Raw genomic sequence first — 21,347 nt, 5'->3', positions numbered from 1 at the left:
AAAATCTTATAGCAGAGAATGGCCCAAGACGAAAAAATTGTCTCGTCTGCGAGGTTGGACGAAAACCTGGACGAAAATTCATCCCAGACGAGCGAACGGGACAGCTTTCGTACACTTGAACAAAAAAATTATCCCGTCCGAAGGTCTGGGGTGAAAAATTTGTCCCATCCGCGTCCCTGAACTGATTCCAAACACCGGATAGGATGATCTTCATCCCATTGGACAAAATCTTATCGCAGAGAATGACGAGGACAAAAAGATCATCTCGTCTGTGAAGTTGGACGAAAACCAGAACGTAAATTTGTCCCCTCATTAATGGACGGGACACTTTTCATACACTCGGACAAAAAAATCGTCCCCTCCAAAGGTCTGGGGCGAAAAACCATCTCGTCCACGTCCCTAGACTGATTCCATCCCGTCCACGGCCTCCCGATTGATGACCGAGTGACTCGTATAGGTCTTTCTCTCAGTTCCCGCTGCCATTGTTGTCCCACCCTCCCGCACACGGAGACGATGGACCACCTTTTCTTCCACAGCGAGACAGCACTGGCATGCTGGCGCCTCATCACCGACCGCCTTCATCCTCTGACCCCATCTGAGTGTTTTGGCAAGTTTATCCTCTCGCCAACCCGCTCTACACGGCGCCCCATCCTCCACATCACCATAGCTTGTCTTCTATGGGAGATCTAGAAAGGGCAAAATTCTTCTCGTTTTGTAGGTACGCCCATGCGCGTCGTGGACATCACGCGTCGAGTTCAGCTGTGGCTTCGGCGCATTCATCATCTACTTCCCCCTCGAGTCGGCCGATCAGCACTCGCCTACGACCTCCTCCATTCCATCGGCATCCAGGTGACCCCTGCCCCCACCCACATTTAGTATCGAGTTGTTTATTGGCTTCCACCGCCAATAGGCATTCTTAAATTGAATGTGGATGGTGCGGCCAAAGGGAACTCGGGGCCAGCAGGGGGAGGAGGTATCCTCAGAGACCATACGGGGAGTATACTCTTTGCCTTTTCTACTTTTTATGGCATACAAACTAATACAGTAGCCGAGGCTATGGCGATTCGTGATGGTCTACTCCTCTGTGAGGAACAAAACCTTCACAATATCGTCGTGGAATCAGACTCATAGATATTAGTTGATATGCTTCGTCTAGGTACATGCTCCCAGTGGTGACTCCGTCGTGCGTGGCAAGACATCATGCGGTGCCGTTCTCGCATAGCCTGCTTTCGTCACCAGATGCGAGAGGGCAACCAGACAGCAGATGCCCTCGCCAACCACGCGGTACATGCACGAATCCCCTCCTCTCTCTTTCATTCTTGCCAGGCGCTCCCTCCCACAGCTAGAGGCTGCTATCGCCTCGATCGTCTTGGCATGCCTACCATCCGCACACGGCGCATCCTCGTGACGCCAGGCCCGGGGGATTGGAGGATTGCGTGGAATGCTGGAGCTAGAGGCGTGGACAACGCCCGCCTCAACTAGAGTCTTCACCACGAACTTCCTCGATCCCACTTGACGAAGGAGAGGACACCTCCCGCACTACATCGTCATCGCGGGGTGGCTCCGGTGGGACAACAACGAGCACACTTCCCCGAGCGCCTGCGAGGTATCACTTATGTATCTTTTCTTTTCCTCAAATATGGGCGTGGACGAGTGGGATCCGAGTGTAATTGGAATATTTATACTCGCTCCACGCCTATAAACATTTACAAACACTTCACTTTATAAATAAAAATCCCCTGGGTGGCGTCGAGGGCACGGATGGATCGGTGTGAGGGCACAACCCCTGGGGTTGGCTGTACCCAGCACCGTGTTTTTTGCCGATAAAAACAAAAAAAAATAGACTGATTCTAGATGTCGGACAGGTGATCTTTGTCCCGTTGAACAAAATCTTATGGCAGAGAATGACCCAAGACAAAAAAATTGTCCCGTTTATGAGGTTGGACAAAAAACAGGATGAAAATTTGTCTTGGGACAAAGGGAGGGGACAGTTTTCGTCCACACAGACAAAAAAATTGTCGTGTACGAAGGTTTGGGACAAAAAAACCATTTCGTACGCATCCCTGGACTGATTCTGAACGTAGGACAGGGTGATCTTCGTCCCGTTGGACAAAATCTTATAGCAAAGAATGATCGAGGACGAAAAAATTATCCCATCTGCGAGGTTGGACGAAAATCTTGAAGGAAATTTGTCCCAGGACGAGCGGACGGGACAGTTTTTGTACACTCGAACAAAAAAATTGTCCCGTCCGAAGGTCTGGGGAAAAAAGATCATCCCATCCGCATCCCTTGCCTGATTCCAGATGTCAGACAGGGTGATCTTTGTCCCATTAGACAAAATCTTATAACAAAGGACCCAGGATGAAAAAATCCATCTCGTCTACGAGGTTAGAGGAATATCTAGACGGAAATCTGTTTTCGGACTAACAAACGGGACAGTTTTCGTCCACTCAAACAAAAAAATCATCCTGTCTGAAAGTCTGGGATGAAAAACCCGTCCCGTCTGCGTCCCTAGACTAATTCCAGATGTCGGATAGGTGATCTTTGTCCCGTTGGACAAAACCTTATGGCAGATAATGACCTAGGTTGAAAAAATCGTACTGTTTTGCGAGGTTGAACGAAAATTGGGACGGAAATCGTCACGGGACATGAACGGGACATTTTTGTCCACTCGGACGAAAACATTGTCCCATCCGATGGCCAGGGACAAAAAAACCATCCCGTCCGCATCCCTAGACTGATTCCAAATGTCAAACAGGTGATCTTCATCTTGTTGGACAAAATTTTATCGCAGAGAATGACCCAGGACAAAAACATTGTCCCGTCCGTGAGGTTGGACAAAAAACAGGACAAAAATTTGTCTCGGGACGAACAAACGAGACAATTTTCGTACACTCGGACAAAAAATGGTCCGGTCCGAAGGTCCGGGGCAATAAAACCATCCCGTCCGCCTCCCTGGACTAATTCCGAACGTCGGACAAGGTTATTTTTTCATCACGTTGGACAAAATCTTAGAGCAGAGAATGACCCAGGACAAGAAAATATGAACAGATGGGACAGTTTTTGTCCACTCGGACGAAAAAATCGTCCGATCCAAAGGTCTAGGATGAAAAAACTGTCCCATCCATGTCCTTGGACTGATTCCAGATGTCGGACAGGGTGATCTTCGTCCCATTGGACAAAATCTTATAGCAGAGAATGACCCAGGACAAAAAAATCATTCCCTCTATGAGGTTGGACAAAAATTTGGGCGGAAATATTTCCCAGGATGATTGGACGAGACAGTTTTTGTCCACTCGGACGAAAAAATTGTCCTATTCGAAGGTCTGGGACGAAAAAACTGTCTCGTCTGCGTCCTTGGACTGATTCCAAACGTCAGACAGGGTGATCTTCGTCCCATTGGATAAAATCTTATAGTAGAAAATGGACCAGGACGAAAAAATCGTCCCGTCTGCGAGGTTGAACAAAAATCTGGGCAGAAATCTGTCCCGGGACGAATGGACGGGACAGTTTTCGTCCACTCGGGTGAAAAAATCGTCCCCTCCGAAGGTCTGCGACGAAAAAACTGTCCCGTCCCGTCCATCGTCCATGTCGCGGATCCCACACATCTAGAGAAAGAGAAGCAAATGAATCAATCGAGGAAAGGGGCTTCATCTTCTTCATGCAGGAATCCCACACATTTAGTTCTCTCTCCCATTGACGACAGTTGGATGTATAAGAGATGGTGGCAAGCATTCACGGGTTTAGCATAACTGGCCTCAATTTCCTGTTGCTTCTTTATTTTCAGGTTAAGCATAAGTGTATTCAAATAACTGCCTACTTAAAGAACCTAAAGTGAAGTAAAGATGAGTCTTTTATGGATTTATTCTTGAATCAATCTCAATCATGATTGAGATGAACCTTATCTCTTAGCAATGCTCTGGAGTTTTTGAACTCTTGGCTTGGTTAGGGCTCTTCATTATTGACCCACCTTCATTATTAATAGACAAGTGCAATGTATTAATGGACTCATCATAATTCTCTCAGTAATAGCATCTTTGTTTTAAATATTACACACTTTTAGCATGTTATTATGCACTCTTTTAAAAGGGTATAAATTATTTATCTCAACGATACCCTCTTAGGATACTTATTTTTACTAAACAAATATCCATTGCATGTGGAAGTCTTCTAATTATTTCTATACTGAAATATTATTTTGTTATAAAATCAGTATCATTCTTATAACTATGGCGGGAATATAATATAGTGCATGGAGTTCGACTTGTTTATGTTGATATTTGTATGGCCTGTCATCCTCTTATGTGTCTACCACCATTGGAAAAATCTGTGATAAAGAATGGTAATGTGATTATATATTCCATAATTACCAAAACATTAAAACACAAGGAGAAACAGCTTCCTTGACACAAGTTAACGTACTGAGGACCTCACGGCATCATTTTTTGGGATTTCTTCCAAAATAAGCTTAATTCAAAAACAAATAAAGCAATAATACTATTGATGGAGAAAAAACTTAGTACATTCAGAAATATCTGATGACGAAAATCTGTTACAATAATAGTACATAAGATGGAAGCTCAATACTTCTTAAACTAATTATCAGTGTTGCCATGTTGATAGACTGGCGTATCCGCAAACTCCCAACCCACACGTCTAATATGGGCATATGTTCTGTCTCCTGCCACATCTTCCAGAGGAACTGCTTCTGAGATTCGCTTCAGTTCATCCTCTGTAAGCTTCACTCTTAAGGAGCCAATGTTATGTTCAAGGTTTTTGATCTTCGTAGTTCCTGATGAGCATTCGAGAAAAACTCAGGAGAATATTTTTTATCTGATATAATAAATTTTCAGAAATGTTCAAAAGAGAAATAGGTTTTCACATGAAAAAGGGGATTCTGAATGATTTTGCCATAAACTAAATCGTAAAAATAATACATCCCACATAATTGAATGAAAAGCCTGGCTGGTGAGATAATAAAAAGTCACAAAATAAAAGTTCATAATGAGTGAGTACTACATATTTCAGTATGTTATCAGAGAAAGGTAGCACAAAATAAATGAAAGGAATAAGAGAAAGGACATCAACCTGGAATTGGACAAACGTCATCCCCCTGCGCAAAAACCCAAGCCAAAGCAAGCTGAGCGGGAGTGCAGTGAAGATCATCAGCTAGAACGCGTAAGCGTTCATAGATAGTCTTGTTTCTGTCTATGTTCCCTTCAGAAAATCTCGGATGAGTAGCCTAGCCAAAAAATATATGTATACATAAATAACACCACCATCATATAATGATTATCAGGGGAAAATAGTCACCCTACAGTGTTTCCAAAAAGAAAGCATAAGGCACAGGTTAGGAATGCATTAAATTATTAAAAATTTTGATAACCGTGATATTTTCTCAATCAAGAAACAATAAAAATATAATGAATAACCCCGATTTAAAAGTCATGGTCTCACAAGGGAACTGTTTTCTGGTAAACTTTCGACCACTGCCTTTCCAGCAAAAAACCCACGTCCAAGCGGGCTGTAAGGAACGATCCCAATGTTTAGTTCCCTGCCAGACACAGAAATCGGTGTATTTAAATCTCTATTACTAGAAAATCAAGAAGATGACAGAAAATTATGAGTACGCTTCTTTAAGAAAAAATCCTATTTTAAAAATTGCACAAATGACACGAGCTCAAATTGATGTAATACTTAATAATACAGTTTTTACTTCGCTATCTTTTTTTTCAGAACCATCATCGATAAAATCGTAGCATATTAAAAAGAGCAGCGAAAATAAAGCTGTAAGTTACTATCACCAGTGAAAGCCAGGTCCTACAACTCCAAACCCTGACTGACAAGTGGAGGAACAGAGAAACAACAAACGGAACTTCAATAGAACCAGGGCTTCTGCCACTGCGATATTCTGTTTATATAGGAATCAAGAGTGGGCTATACATTAATGGGCCAAATATGGATCTAATAAGAGGTCCTACATAACAGGAAATGCAGATGTCTAACAAGCCCTTTACGGCACAAAAAAGGATAAACAAACACACTTTTGCCAACACTAACACAAGAAACTGCTAGTTCATTCCCCGAGTTCTGTGGTACCACAATTTAAGTCCAATAGTTTAAAATGGCATGCAAAAAATGATCATAATACAACAAATATTAACACAGTTCTGCCCTCGCAGTCAGATGAAAATACACAATAAAACTCATAAAAACAAAAGTTTCCCTGTCCAAATATAGGGATAGGAACACGTAGACAAAAAATCCAAAATGCCACTAGTTCTAACAAAAAGGTTCCTCTTGCCGAAGATAGCAAGAACAAGATTAAACTCGTGATTGCCAAATCATGGGAACCGGAAATCGATAACTTCAATAATACTTGTTGGCTGCTCTCCTTATGGGAAGAGTAACCACTATTTAAGAGGGAAACATTCAATAGAATGACAGAAATACTCGTGGAGAGCTCAGGGTTTATATCAGAGACTCAAGCAGGAAGTCAACGTGCCTTGTCTCTCTGGCTTTCTCTCCTCAATATTTATAAAAAAATAAAGCTGTCTCACAAAGATCAATGCCAGACATTACTTTGGCATTGAACCATTCTGCACAAATATCGATATTCTTGAGGGTAGTGTGATCCAGCAGAATGCAATCTACTTCAACATGGAACGTTGACATCAAAGTGCATCTATAACTAAACTAAATAGGAACCAATCAGGTTTACAAAGTCCAAAATTATGATTTACTCTATAGATTCATAGAAAAATTCGTATGCACGTTACAAAAGTTATTAAGCAAAAGATAACCCATATATTTCCCGAATTAACATCAAAGAAACTAGTAACCAAGGTGCAATCTTCAAATATTACCTACAGAGAGGGATGATGGTTTCTTCAACATCTCGGGTCCAAAGTGACCATTCAATCTGGAGAGCTGAGATTGGATGGACAGCATGAGCTCTTCGGATGGTATCGGGGCTCGCTTCGGACAAACCTATGTATTTCACCTTCCCCTCGTGCACCAATTTCTTCATTTCTCCAATCTATGAAAAAATACGTGGGAGAACAGAACAAGAAAGGAAATATTAGTTCCACAAATATCAAACATAAGCACATAAGAATAAGAGAGAGACCATTCTTTACAGAGATCACAAACAAGCACATAGACTCCAAGAAAAAGCTTACTGTTTTCAAGATAATAATGTGAGAGTTACAGAGAAAGCTGTCAACATAATGGACAGGAAATCATGCACATATTATAGGATAATCTCTTAACGTACTCCCAATTGGTCGATCGATTGACTAGACCAGGTCCAGATCAGATGGCCTTGGGCGATCCAGTTAAGATGGCAGTTGGATTGATCCATCAGCCAATCCAGGTGGCTCATTACATGGAATGAGCTAACGGGTCAATGATCCATGGGTTGAAAAAAATATTGAATGATATTGATCAATGATCGGATTGGCGAAGTCAACCAATCAACTAGGTTAGATCGAGATCAGACCAAGTTAGCCAATCCAATTAACGTGGTTGCTGGACCAATCAACGTCGGCCCAATCAGACAGGCCTATTAAGTGGAATGGGTCGATAGACTGCCAGCCAGTGGGTTGAATCCAATATTGATGGCTTTTTAGCTATCCTAACCATTGATCAAGTAGATCAATTGAAACCCTGATCAAGAATCTGATCGATTCTGCAGCAAATAATTGACCTATCCAGAGGGGCTGATTGGTGATCAGATCAATATGGGTCAGATAGATCAATGATCAGATCACGCCATTGGTTCCAGTTGGGAGAAACACCAGACATAACTTCCAGTATCCTGAAATGGAGAGAGATGGAGAGACATAGTATAATCATTTTATAGGCAAAGAGAAAGTGATTGATCTCTCAATAGCAACAGCATAAAGTATTAAAACACAGAACTCACAGTTTCCTCAATGGGTATTGAAGTGTCAACCCGGTGCTGATAGTAAAGGTCAATGTAATCTATGCCAAGGCGCTGTAAGCTAGCCTCGCAAGACGCCCGCACATATTCAGGGCTGCCCTTGACAACCACCCCATCTTTTTCAATCTTAGCTATCCCAAATTTGGTGGCAACTTGAACCTTCTCTCTCGGCAGTCGCTTCAGAGCCTGACACAGAAGGGCATGGAGAATTGAGAGAAAAAGATAACTAGTAACAGGAAGGAAGTATTTTATGGAAGGAAAAGAATTTATTTTCAAAAATTTGTGGGGAAAATATAATGAAGAGAATAGAATAGCTATTCTGGAAGAAAAATATTAGATATTTCATACTATGCCAAGGAAGGTTGAGAAAAAGTAACAACTACGAGAGAGAAATAGATTTTTATAGAAGAAAAACAAAGATTTTTCATACTTTGACGGGAAGGATTGAGAAAAACAGAACAACTGAGGAAGAAAGAAGCTATGGCAGACGCAAAGTATTAGATTTTTTTCATACGAAGCTGGATGGTTGGGAGAAAAGCATAACAACTAGAGAGAAATAGCTTTTATAGAAGGAGAGGATTGGATTTTTATGCAATGCCGAGGAGAGCTGAAAGAAAAGGTAAAAACTAAGAGGAGAAAAAGATAGGATTTTTCACACTTCGCCGAGATATTAAAAACTGAGGATATCAATCGATCCTCTTTCATTGGATTTTTCATACTTTGCCAGGAGAATCAAGACAAAATCAGAACAATTCCAGAAAGAGATCGTCCTCTAGAAGAAAAATGAGAGGATTTTTCATACTTTGCCAGGGAGAATCAAGACAAAATCAGAACAGTTCCAGAAAGAGATCGTCCTCTAGAAGAAAAATGAGAGGATTTTTCATACTTTGCCAGGAGAATCAAGACAAAATCAGAACAATTCCAGAAAGAGATAGTCGTCTAGAAAAAAAATGAGAGGATTTTTCATACTTTGCCGAGGAGGGTTTCGTTCGTTAATGGGCCGTAAACATCGGAGGTATCGAAGAAGGTGACACCATGATCGAAAGCACTGAGGATGACGGCTACTCCGGCTTCATCATCCAAAGGGGCGTTGTACACGCCGGTGAGTCCCATACAGCCAAAACCCAGCTTGGAGACCTGAACAGCGCAAGAGAAAGAGATCAATTGGAAGATCTGAACAACAATACTTGGAAGAAATCAAGCCGGGAAAATTAACAAAATTAGCTCACAGGAGATAACCTCAAGACCCTGAGATCCAAGCTTCACTCTTGGCATCTGGGTTTGGCCAGAACCCATCTCTTGATCCATCTTCAGACTGCAGCTACCACCAGCGAAGAAATCTCTTCGTTCAAGAGACTGCAGAAGGAGATGGGCTTCAAGTGCGTTGTAAATGGTGACTGAGCCACATCAACCAATCACATGACAGCTTTCATTCTTGCTCCCCTTATGATTGTTCAGTACTTATCCCATTGGACAAAATCTTATAGCAGAGAATGTCCTAGGGTGAAAAAATCATCCCGTCTGCTAGGGTTCGCCCAACCGATATCCGTCCATCATCGGGTATCAGACAACTGATATTTGATATCCAGGAAAAAATAGGATGGTGCCGGATCTCGGATATCGTATGTACCGGATATCGGTACCGGATATCGTATGTAGAGGGATGGATACCGGATGCCGGATATCGGTTTTCAATATTCGGATATCGGAACCGGTATGAACAATAAAAAATCCGAAGTCATATCAATTTGTGACTTGCATCGAATGATTTTAATCTATTCTCAAACTCAGTTAATATATAGAGTACGGCCATACTCATTAGTACTAGTATCTCCATACTTCCGACGTAGCCCCGTCCGACCATCTCTTTCTCTAGGCACATTCATATGATGAGTATGGCCGTTCTCGTAGCCATTAGTATGAAGACACTAAGGATAGATAGTGGGTGTTCTTTAGTGGAAAGAGTTCACTTAATTGGTCTGTACGAATTCAGTATAGGAAGCTGACTATTTTATGAATCACGTCTGAAGATCAATAGAAGATAATAGTCAAAACTTTGCACTCAGATCATTGGTTTAGATCATCAAGAATAAAGTAACTTGTATTGTCTCATCTGTCCATGGATTTAGAATGTACAGGAGTATAGCAGTGCTTGAGCATGACATTTATTTATGAGGGGCATATATATTTTAACTGACTCTTGAGCAAGATGGATATGTACAATTGGAGGAATGAACCCCAAAAAAATATTTAATGGTAAATCATTTGACATGTGATTATTATTATGAATCTTAATTTTTTTAATTGTCAAAAGCATGGTGCCGGTACGACCAGCCCAAGGGTTGTGCTTGTAGACCAATCCTGCCATGACCCAAATGCCACCAACTAGGGTTTTATATATGCAAGGCAGAATGTTTAGATGAGTTAATAGATGTGGAGCGAGCATAAATATCCTAATTACACAGGGGTCCTACTTGCCCACGCCCATGATACAAAGGAAAAAGATACAATAGCAATATCGCTTCATGTTATTGTGGAGGCCTTAGGCGCCAATTGCTCGTTCGTATCCCCATGAGTTGGCGATGTATGGAGAAACTGTTATGTTCGTGCTCATTAGGTATCATCTTGGAGCTCCATGAAGTGTACAATTTCTAGGCAGGGTGACGTGCAATCTCGCCTATAGCGTTCCATGCGATACACTACTCCTGAGGGCCGTCCGACATAAGAGTCCGGCGTGTGTGGAGAGCTGGTAGGCCGAGTCTCTTGATGCAATGGATGTCTCGGACCTCCCGGGGAAGATCCTTCCAAGTAGAATGTAGGGAATGGATGCGAGAGTGTACCACATCATTGGAGAGGCAATTTGCCATTTGATTCCCCTCTCGCAACTGGTAGTGAACACCAAGTGATGTTTGGCCATACACCGTGGAGATGCCACTAGGAGCATAAGCATGCATAGAGCATGACAACTAAGAACTACAAGTCCGATTCTATGATGATACCTTGAAGGTTTCGCTCTACACAGATGATGGAAATATATGTAGTCGGCAAGCCCATCACACACTCCACATCTCTTTCCATGTTCATTAATAGCACTATCTAGCCTCACTCATATGATGAGTATGGCTGATCCCGTAGCCCTTAGTGTGGAGACACTAAGGATAGATAGTGGGTGCTCTTTAGGGAAAAGAGTTCACTGAATTGATCCGTACGAATCCCTGAGTGGTATTACACCACAAACTGTCAATCTGGTTGATTCAGGTCACGGTTGTGTAAGTGGTCCTTAGACCTAAGACACCAAAGACGTCTTGTGGACGGACGGTTGTACTTTGGCGATGGCCAACGAGTCTCTAATCATGGGATTCTAAATGGTCTTAGTTCGGGTACATAAAGAAGTTCACGAAGATGATTGAGTAGTTAAGATGGGATCGTCCACCCTCGATATAAGATGTGACAACTCAAGGAAGATGATACGATGAAGTCCTTGGCCAAGGCAGTGAAATATCGTAGAATAGTTCTCCGATGATTTTCGAATGCGTTAGTACTAACTCGGATGATCGATTAGGGTTTGACAATTGACTATACTCTAAGTCATCCAAGGAGCGTCAAGTGGATGAGGGATTATACATACACGGCAACTGATGAGGAACAGGTTCCATGAGTGAGTTGATACACACTCCTTTGTATGTTATAGGGCATGAGGTGTAGCTTGGCACCCCACGTGTCGGAGACTCGACCTATCTATTGGGTTAAATCGATCCGACATGAATTAATCTATATGATGATATAGTTAATTAATTTGGAAAACCAATAAAGGTTATTGGGCCCCTGGAGTCGTTATCTAGACTGATACATGGGCCTGGAGGGTCACACGCAAATGGTCTTTTAGACGTCGGAAGATATACTTAAGTTTTGGGGGTTTTTATGAAAAATACCCACTTAGTATAAATAGGGGAAGGCACTGAATGGAATTCACCCATGCCAGAATTGTTCAGGGGCATTTCCCTTTCTTCTCCACTCTCCCAACACCCCCTCTCCCTACCTGATGTGATCGGGACGACGTAACGATGCCGACGGAGAAAGAACGGGGCCGGTCAACGAGGAGGAGGAGATCCGACGTGCCGAGGACCGCGTGGATACCTCTAGAGGCTGCACACGTGAGCAGCTCGACTCGGCTCACTCCAGGATCCAAGAAATCACGGATGCGATCCGTGGAAAGGTACTTCGTTTAATGTTTTTGTTGATGTCGTTCGATTCGTTCAAGAATTCTACTGTGAATCGTTTTTATTTATTCATCCATGTCAAGGCCTCTAGAACCCAACAGGGGTATGGTCAAGGTTATGGAGTAGATCGCCTCAAAACTGTTGCTCTATTAGGTATAATTACATCTGATTTCATTTCTATGTGGAGATATTGAGGCGCATACATACAAACATATATATATATATATATGTGACCTAAATATGTAAAAAATATTTGCATTAAGTTTAAAGACTGAGAAAACCTATTTATGGATTGAAACAGTCACCTGAATCATGTTTGGATAAGTTTTTTTAATCTTATACAACAATTTGGGTACAGAAAATGAACAAAAATCATAATTTATATTGTTTACGTAGGAATAGTATGCAAGTAACTTTAGTGTAAATATATGTTGATTATGTCTTAGTTATAAGTGATGATAAAGAATAAATAAACTGTGATGGTGATAAATTATTGAAATATTTTTAGATATTCTGAAGCATTTTTAATGGCACTGAATTATCTTATGATTCATTTGGTATTTTATTATGTCAGAAATTTATGGTATTTACCTTTTATTGGAGACGTGCTTCAATTTCTTGAACCTATCAATACGCCATTTGGTCCCGACCACAAATTGAGGATTGAAGATGCCATCTAGATATTGGATTAGAGAGTACAACATAATATTAATAGGAATGGTATATCATATTAAGTCTGATATATCATATTCTCTAGTTTAAAGTCAATTATGATTTATCCTAATATCAATCAAATGAAGGTGTCCCATAGAGTTGTAATATATTTTAAATGGACGATCTGATGTAGATTATTTTTTAATAAAATTGGTACTTCAGATTTAACCATTAGCATTGAAACCAATGTTTCAAACATATTAGTTCATTTCAGGTCTACTACAGATCTGTCTACTCTCTCAGGAAAAAACCTAGAATCCTAGAAAAGTAATACTTCATTGCTTTTAGTGGAGAATTCTCTGTGTCCAAATCGGCTCACGTATAGAGTTGCAGATATGAAATCATCAAGAAATTCAAACAAATAAAGAATGAACTAGATGCAAAACAGAAAAGGTATGATAAATGTCCAATCAGATCATGAAGAATAATACTTTCATATATATACATTGTTCATGAAAGATAATGATATCCCAACTCGACTAATCCCTCTACATACAGCTCAGATGATTGGTTTATCAAAGAGGAGGAATTGGACCCTGATGGACATGATGCAACTCATTACGAGCTACTCCTAGATTACTGGTGTTCATTGGGTCATATTCACTTGCCCTAGTCAGAAATCTGTTGGACATTTTATTTATAAAACCCATGACTTATATTATATATGATTAATAGAAAGAAAGTAAAATCAATTTAAAATATGTTCAAATGCGGGGGTTTTGTCCACGAGAAGAGATAAACTTGTATCTACTACTCTGAAGTGATTTACGAATATCCAAAACATTTGGTTGGATACTAATTATATCATCATGGGGAATCGGAAGCTTTTATTTGTATAATGTCTATCTTCCTAGAAGACACATATCTTCTATTATAAAATATTTTTAATAAAGTAGTCTTGCAATAAATTTCAAATCTTAATACCAAAGCAATCTCATTGGATAATGACTCAACAATCCTTGAGCTTCATCAAATGCAAGCATAGAAACTGCATACATATGGAAACATTGAGATACACGATCTCAAGGAATAAGAGATATGTTGACACCTTCAAGGAAAACTTCATGGAGAACAAATATATTAAAAGACATATATTTAACTCTGAAAACCTAAAGGTTTTCGTCCGAGTAATTTCTAAGATAATTATAGAAGCTATAACAGGTTCACTTATGGATTGAACCTAATGAAAGAAATATAGAAAAATTTTATCATTAGAACAGATTTAGAAATGTTGCTTTTATTATGAGCATGCAAGTCAAATATTTTTCTTCATGAAGTGTTTGAGAGAAGCAACCTGAATATTAGGGATACAGATCTGTAGAGGTAAATCAAGCCGGTAGTTAGGATTTTCCCAATCTATGCTCATAGAAACCATCTGCAAAAAGGTTTGAGATAGAGAACTCCAAGAGATCTCATACTAAAGAGATAAAGTTAATATCTCTACTGAGCATGAACCAAATACTCTTAAAGAGATAGCTGAGATGAAAATAATCCCCTGTACCTCAACAATTGGTGTCATTGTGTACTTTATGTAATGTACAAAGCCTGATCTGACCTATTCTAAAAAAATATGAACAAAATGAAAGCTGATCTAATTGAAGAATACTTGAAGGATTTAGGATGTATTCTGAAGTTATTAAGACGTCGACGCCCGCTCCTCCTTTCTTCCTTCTTTTCTCCTTCTTTCTCTCTCTCACGAACGTGGAGTGGTGGGTCCCTCTCTTCAAAATTGAAATTTGACTTTGACTAAGGGATTAGGGCGCCCACTCCTTTTATGGGGATGGTAATGGACCCCTTGAAAGAGGTCCAACAAGGGGGGCCTATTAGGCATTGGGGCCCCCTTAAAAACCCAAAAAAAACAAAAGGAAAAAGGAAATACAGACGAATTAGAAAGAGGGATCGAAATGAAGGGCCTTGCGGGTGGATATGGCCTGAAAATATAAATTATAAAGATACCTTCGCATTCGCCATGGCGTGCCGATCTAAGGGGGCTCGAGCCGGCGGCTGTCTCTGGTGACGACGGGGGCTTCGGTGTCGTCCTTGACGGAGGGGACTCTCCTGCTCCATCAATGTGGATACATCTAGAAGCCAGATATGTGTGCATCGCATGATGACTCATTCAAGTAATTGAAACGATATCAAATTTGATTCCTCATAAGGCGATTCAGTCATCAACATTTTTAAAAATTTAAAAAACTGATTCAATTCTATTTCATCCTCTAAATGAATAATCTTTAAATCATTCATCATGGCTATAAAACTCATGATTTTGCCTAAAATTTTTCAATAACTTTACTCATGAGTAACATTTGTACTGATTTTCCCTATTTTGGTTTGCCGGATCTGTTAAAGATCAGTCGTAGGATTCTTTGAAAATTTGTATTTAGCGCCGTAAGAAATAACTAAACGCTATCTATGAAATTATCCTTATTTTATGATAAAATCCTTAAATAAGTATAGATAGCCAGGGGTGCCCATTTTAGGTGTCCTTTCTAGCCAGACATGCCCCCCTCTTTCTCTTACTATCTACTAACTCCACTAGAAAATCTTGATGGCGAAAAGATCAACCAGATCACCAAGAAGATTTAGATAAGAAAAAGAGATCAAACAGTCCCTTGATAGCATGGATACATCTAGAGGCTGGGCTTGTGAATGGCGTGAAAGCACTCCTTCAGGGAGCAAGTCAAAGGTGCAATAAGTTCCCCATAAGGTAATTTGATTACTTATGCTTGACAGATCAGTTATGAATTGGCCATTCACATTCTTCTGCATTGAAAAGTCTTTTCAAGCTCTAGATCATAGCATGATAAACCATTAATGTGTCCACATGATATTCAAATCTCAGATTTTGATGAAACTATTGGCAGCTTTTCGCCAAAATCAAGGACACAAGTGAGCCCATAAATGGAGCACATTTTTAAACATGTTTTTTGACACAATATATAGGAAATATGATGATTCAATGTCACACTACCAATGCATGATACATATAGATGATAATAAGTTTTGGGCTGAAATTTAAGTATAGTTCCATGATAAACCCAAAATGCGACATGAAATTATAACACATTATAGGTCATTTTAGGATCATTTTATGCATATTACCTTAAAATGTACAAGAATTATCATCTCATGCACTAAATTGAGAAAGTGATAAAACCATGCATTTTAATGTAATTTTTGCATTTTTTTCAAGACCAAGTATTTCTTAGTAAAACTTTGTTTCAAACATTATTAATATTAATGAGATTAATGATCCTTTTAGTATGTCAATATATGCTTTTGCAGGGAGGAAATCAAAGTTGAAGAAAGAAATAAAGATAGAAAGATATAAAAAATTTTACATATATAAATATATATATTTTAATATACATATGTATGTATATATAAAAATAATAGGAAATTTGGTTTTAAGTGAGCAACTAGGGATGAGCTAGGGTGTAGTAGCCAGATTCGAGCAATTGTTCTAGATCGGGAATTGACCACGTGACACAGAGACAGAGAGAGGAAGGAGACACATTGAGATAGAGTGAAACAGAGACAGAGAGGAAGAGGGAGAGAGTGAAACAAAGACAGATAGAGGAGGGAGAGAAAGATAGAGATAGAGTGAAACAGAGACGAAGAGAGGGAGAGGGAGAGGGAGAGAGACAAACAGAGACAGAGAGAGGGAGAGGGAGAGAGATAAATAGAGACAGAGAGAGGGAGAGGCAGAGAGATAAATAGAGACAGAGTGAAGGAGAGGGAGAGAGAGAAACAGAGACAGAGTGAAGGAGAGGGAGAGAGAGATACAGAGACAGATAGAGGAGGGAGAGAAAGATAGAGATAGAGTGAAACAGAGACAGAGAGGGAGCGGGAGGCAGAGAAACAGAGACAAAGAGGGAGAGGGATAGAGAGAAACAGAGACAGAGAGAGAGGGAGAGGGAGGGACAAAGAGATATAGAGAGCGAGAAACAGAAACAGAGAGAGAGAGAGAGAGAGAGAGAGAGAGAGAGAGAGAGAGAGAGAGAGAGAGAGAGAGAGAGAGAGAGAGAGAGAGAGAGAGAGAGAGGGACGGAGAGGCATAGAGATAGATATATAGAGAGAGAAACAGAGATAGAGAGGAGGGAGAGGGAGGGACAGAGAGATATAGAGAGAGGTATAGAGAGCGAGAAACAGAGACAGAAAGAGGGAGGGACAGAGAGAGATATAGAGATAGATATAGAGAGCGAGAAACAAAGATAGAGAGAGGGAGAGGGAGAGAGGGGGAGAGAGAGACAGACAGACAGACAGGGAAAGACAAAGGGAGAGGAGAGAGAGAGAGAGAGAGAGAGAGAAACAGAGACAGAGAGAGCGAGAGAGAGATAGCGACAGAGACAGAGGGAGAGGGGGGAGAGAGAAAGAAATAGAGACATAAAGAGGAAGAGCAGAGAGACAGAGAGAGACCGACGAAGAAGGCATGATTCTTCCAAGTTTTTCTCCTTTTTCTGGATTTCTTGCCAATATTTGGAGAGAAGAAAAGAACAGACAGTGGAGGAGGGGAAAGAGAAAAGAATCAGCCGCATTTGTCTCCAATTTGTCTTATGGTCTGGGTATCCTTTTCCTTTTATGGAAAAAAGGCCCAGAGGCTGTGAAAATCTAGGACAGTGTTTTCTCCGTGAGCGACAAAAGGGTAGAACAATTTTCTGTCTACTGTGTAATAATAATATTAAAATAATTTGATTCAGATGTGGAAGGTGTAAATCGAAACAAGAGGGGGACAGAGAGCTAGAGAGAGATCTATTCGGCCTCCGGTACGGGGTTCCAGACCCTGTTGTAAATCCAGATTGAGTCAGCCTCGGCGGCGACACCGTCCTGATTACGGTGCCAGCTATAGTGGGCGTGCGTTCTGTTCTTTATATCTAAAATGGCGTGGCCGAAACTCGCCTCTCTGAATGCCGAGTACTCCGGCTGAGGCTCCGTCATGCTGCAGAAAAGCACATCGTCAATATTAGAATGAGAAAAACGAGAGAGAAAAGATTTTAAAACAATTGGTAGAGAGATTTACTTGGTGGCGAGCCCTTCAAGGTTTCCTCCGTCACCGATCGTGATGTAAATAGGTGCCGAATTGTCCCTCACCGGCGCGCTCTCCCCGTTGGTAATGTTGTAGGCGATGTTCGACACGCGATGCTACAAGCCGAAAACCAAAGGAAACAGCCCAGTAAGAATTTTCTCGTCAACGAAGAAGACAAATCAACAAAACCCCATTTTTTAAAAACCGCGACTCGTCTGCATGGTTGAAACCAAGGTTCGAAGACAAGGCTTTGGTAGAGAAGAACGATGGATGGGTGTGTGGAGGTTGATAAGTTAAGGAACTGACCGAACGTTCGTAGGCGTGGACATGGCCGGAGAAGACGAGGTCGACCTTGTACTTGACGAACCAGGCTTCGAAGACGACCCTCATCGTCTCCCCCTCCATGTAATGGTAGTTGTAGCTGTTATACCACGGCGAATGCAGCAACACGATAAGCCACGGCGTCTCGCTCCGGTTCACTCTCGGCAGCTCCGCCTCCAGCCACTTGTACTGCGGCGTGTACTTGCCTTGTAAGAATAAAAACAAAGAAGAAAACCCGTTTCAGAAATCTCAAGCTCGCCCATTTGGCCAAAAATAGGATAAAAAGGGAAGAAAAAGGAGTCGTTGAGGGAAGATCCATCGTGTACCGTAGGCGGAGTAGGAGGAGAGAACGATAACGTGTGCAGATGCCCGCCTGATGGAGTACCAGAGCGGCGACGTGCTGCCAGAGGACATGTAAGGCACGGCGAACCTCGACGTGTATGACTTGAAGGGCTCAGTCTCGCCCTGCGTTCCACAGCGATGAGTATAGTAAAGAATGAAATGAAAGTAGGGTTCAAAGAGAGATTGAACGTAGGATTCAGTGAAAGCAGGAGGAGAGAAGCGGAGATTACGATTTCAGGGGCGAAGTGTATCTCGTGGTTCCCGGCAGTCCATATCCATGGCTGATAGGCAGTGCTGCGCTCCATAAAGCGGCCCCAAGTGTCCCATCTATTGTTGTCTTGGAGAGGATAGTTGTCCGCGTAGGAGAGGTCGCCAACGAAGAGTACGCTCTGACCCTTTCCAGGGTTCGCCTCGTAGTGCGAAAGAGTATTGTTGGAGTCAAAGCTCTGTCCGAGATCACCAATCAAGCCGAACACGTAGGGCGCGTCAGGGCCGATTTCAGGCGGCGTAGTGAACCAGAACGTCCTCGGCGACTGCCCTACTCCCACCTGGTAGTAGTACTTGGTATTGTACTAGGCAAGGGAAAGAAAGAGAGAGAGAGAGAGTTCATGCGAGTCAGCTATTTTAAGAGTACATAGTATAAAGTTCAGATGAAATAATAAGAAGATATAGTGTCATCTCCGTTAAGAGCTAGTCCTTTAAATTTAAAAAGTGTAACATCGGTGTTGAGGGTGATTTAGACCCTCAGAAAATAAAAACATCACTTCAAACAACAGTGGAAAACTAATCCTGTCGAATCTATCCCTTGTTATCCCATCAATTCAAATGGGATAGACTAGGCCTCTTCGCGCCGATCCAACGCCACAGATATTTAACGTGATCGTATCTTTTAAGTGGAATGATAGGATAGATTGAAATCTTCATTAATAGATTATTTTTATTAAGGAATTCCAAACTCAACAGGAGAAAGGGGAGAAGTCGAAGATACCTCTAGGCTATGGAGGCGGCAGTGGTGGATGAAGCCGGAGGTGTAGTTGTGGAAGGTGTAGCGAAGGACGATGCCTGATGAATGAGACGTGAGTTTGTCCGGGGATTTGCCGTAGAGGACGAGTTTTGAACCGGGCTCGGAGGGGGTTACCCAGGAGACGATAATCGCCCTACCGTCGTAGTCCCCCTGAGTGATATGGACCTTCAAATGCAGACCCACGTCAGAATTTTTGCCAAGTTGTGGAATTTTATACGCGAGTAATTCTATAGATCCGTAGATAGTTAAGTCGAGACAGGAATAGAAGAAGGATAGAAACTTCCATTTATCTTTTTCTAATAGTTGTACCGTTGATAGGTAGAGGGCTTGATAAATTTGAGAGAGAGAGAGAGTTATAGAGCTTCTCTCTCTCTTTCTCTTTCATTTTTATATCGTTTCCATCTTTATATAACCTTTCTCTAATTTTAAAACATCAAAACGTGCTTTTTATATTTATTCTACTTTTTCATCGCCAGACATGACATGGAGGAGATAATCTAGAGACGAGAAAGAAAATGGATTCAGATACATTGGTGACGAACAAAAATGAGGAAATAGGGGTACCCACAGAGATGGGTCCATCCACGAGAGGGATCAATAAATAGGTACAGAAGCCGGAGAGAAAACATCATGGTAGATAAAAAAATTATAAAGATACATAAACAGATTGCAGTCGCCTACCTATTAACTAGATAGAGAGTAAAAAAATTAGTCTTTATTCATAACTAGACACTGTGGGATTAAAGAAATGAAGGATTATGGTGGAAGAAAATTCATGAAAATCCATGAACAGATCGATAGCCGTCCACGTCAAACCAGATACAGAGTTTTTCTATTAGAAAAAAAAGAATTGTCGAGAGAGGATAGAGAGATTGTGGGATTAGAGAATGACGGAAGATCGCACCTGCTGAGGAGCGTTGTAGCCGTGAGGGACGCGAAAGACGTCGGAGTTTAAAGGCATGTCGATGGCCTTCTCCTCAAGTCGGATGAAGCGACTGGTGACTCCTCCGAGGCAAATTACGGCCTCGTTGAGCAGAAGCGCCGCCAACAATGCTACGAAGAACAACCCATTCCTTCTTGCCATTTTTCCCTCTCTTGGAAGACCCACAACAAGAAACCGCTAAAGAGAAGAAGAAGAAGACGACAAAGGAGAACTTGCAATTGTGAATCGGTGATTTTTCTTCTACGGGCGGGCCTTTAAATTGAGAAAGAACTTAGAGGATCTGAGATGGAATAACCCATCGCATATCTTGGGCGGCTTCTTCGGCTGCCCCTAAAATCTCGCCGTTGGCGGATTCAAGAGAGCGAGTAAGACGGAGGCCAGAAGAATCGCCAACGAATCATTGAATGACAGTCAACTAGTCAACCCATCATAGTCGGAGAAGATTACGGAGATTTGTTATCGCGATGGAAGAATTCTGACGTTATCCTGTTAGGCGAAGGCATTGGATTTTAGCAGGAAAGATCAGTCAGAATGGTCTTTTTTTATATCTGAAAAATGGCTGCTCCATTCAGTCCATTGATTTGTAATTAATTTTTATATCTGAAAGCAGGTGACTAATGAGTATCAAGTGGGTTATAATATGCCTCGCTTCCTGGCACGCAGAACACAAAGGTTTGACTTTTGACATATAAATACATACATTTTGAGCTTATCATTTGTCGAATTTCTCTCCAACTGAGCTTCATTTGTAAAATTAATCAGAAATAGATCTAAATTTCAGGTGAAACATTCATTGGAAGTGAATTATT

At 41.3% G+C, this 21,347-nt stretch overlaps 2 protein-coding genes across 2 annotated transcripts; both read right to left on the bottom strand.

The window, feature by feature from the left end:
- Positions 1-4,472: 4,472 nt before the first annotated feature.
- On the bottom strand, positions 4,473-9,368 carry LOC144706490 (perakine reductase-like). The gene is made up of 7 exons (XM_078579470.1): positions 9,185-9,368; positions 8,915-9,082; positions 7,928-8,131; positions 6,867-7,039; positions 5,458-5,554; positions 5,089-5,242; positions 4,473-4,792 (listed from the first exon to the last, which is right to left on the bottom strand). The coding sequence occupies exons 1-7, from the start codon at positions 9,251-9,253 to the stop codon at positions 4,596-4,598; spliced, it is 1,062 nt and encodes a 353-aa protein (XP_078435596.1). The 5' UTR covers positions 9,254-9,368; the 3' UTR covers positions 4,473-4,595.
- Positions 9,369-17,528: 8,160 nt separating this feature from the next.
- LOC144706887 (purple acid phosphatase 2-like) lies at positions 17,529-20,907 on the bottom strand. The gene is made up of 7 exons (XM_078579965.1): positions 20,500-20,907; positions 19,560-19,760; positions 18,802-19,143; positions 18,556-18,694; positions 18,215-18,435; positions 17,903-18,024; positions 17,529-17,821 (listed from the first exon to the last, which is right to left on the bottom strand). The coding sequence occupies exons 1-7, from the start codon at positions 20,677-20,679 to the stop codon at positions 17,635-17,637; spliced, it is 1,392 nt and encodes a 463-aa protein (XP_078436091.1). The 5' UTR covers positions 20,680-20,907; the 3' UTR covers positions 17,529-17,634.
- Positions 20,908-21,347: the final 440 nt, after the last annotated feature.

Source organism: Wolffia australiana, chromosome 8 (genome assembly GCF_029677425.1).
Source record: "Wolffia australiana isolate 7733 chromosome 8, ASM2967742v1".
NCBI lineage: Eukaryota > Viridiplantae > Streptophyta > Magnoliopsida > Alismatales > Araceae > Wolffia > Wolffia australiana.
The sequence above is the reverse complement of the archived record's forward strand: the minus strand, read 5'-3'. Positions and strand labels throughout refer to the sequence as shown.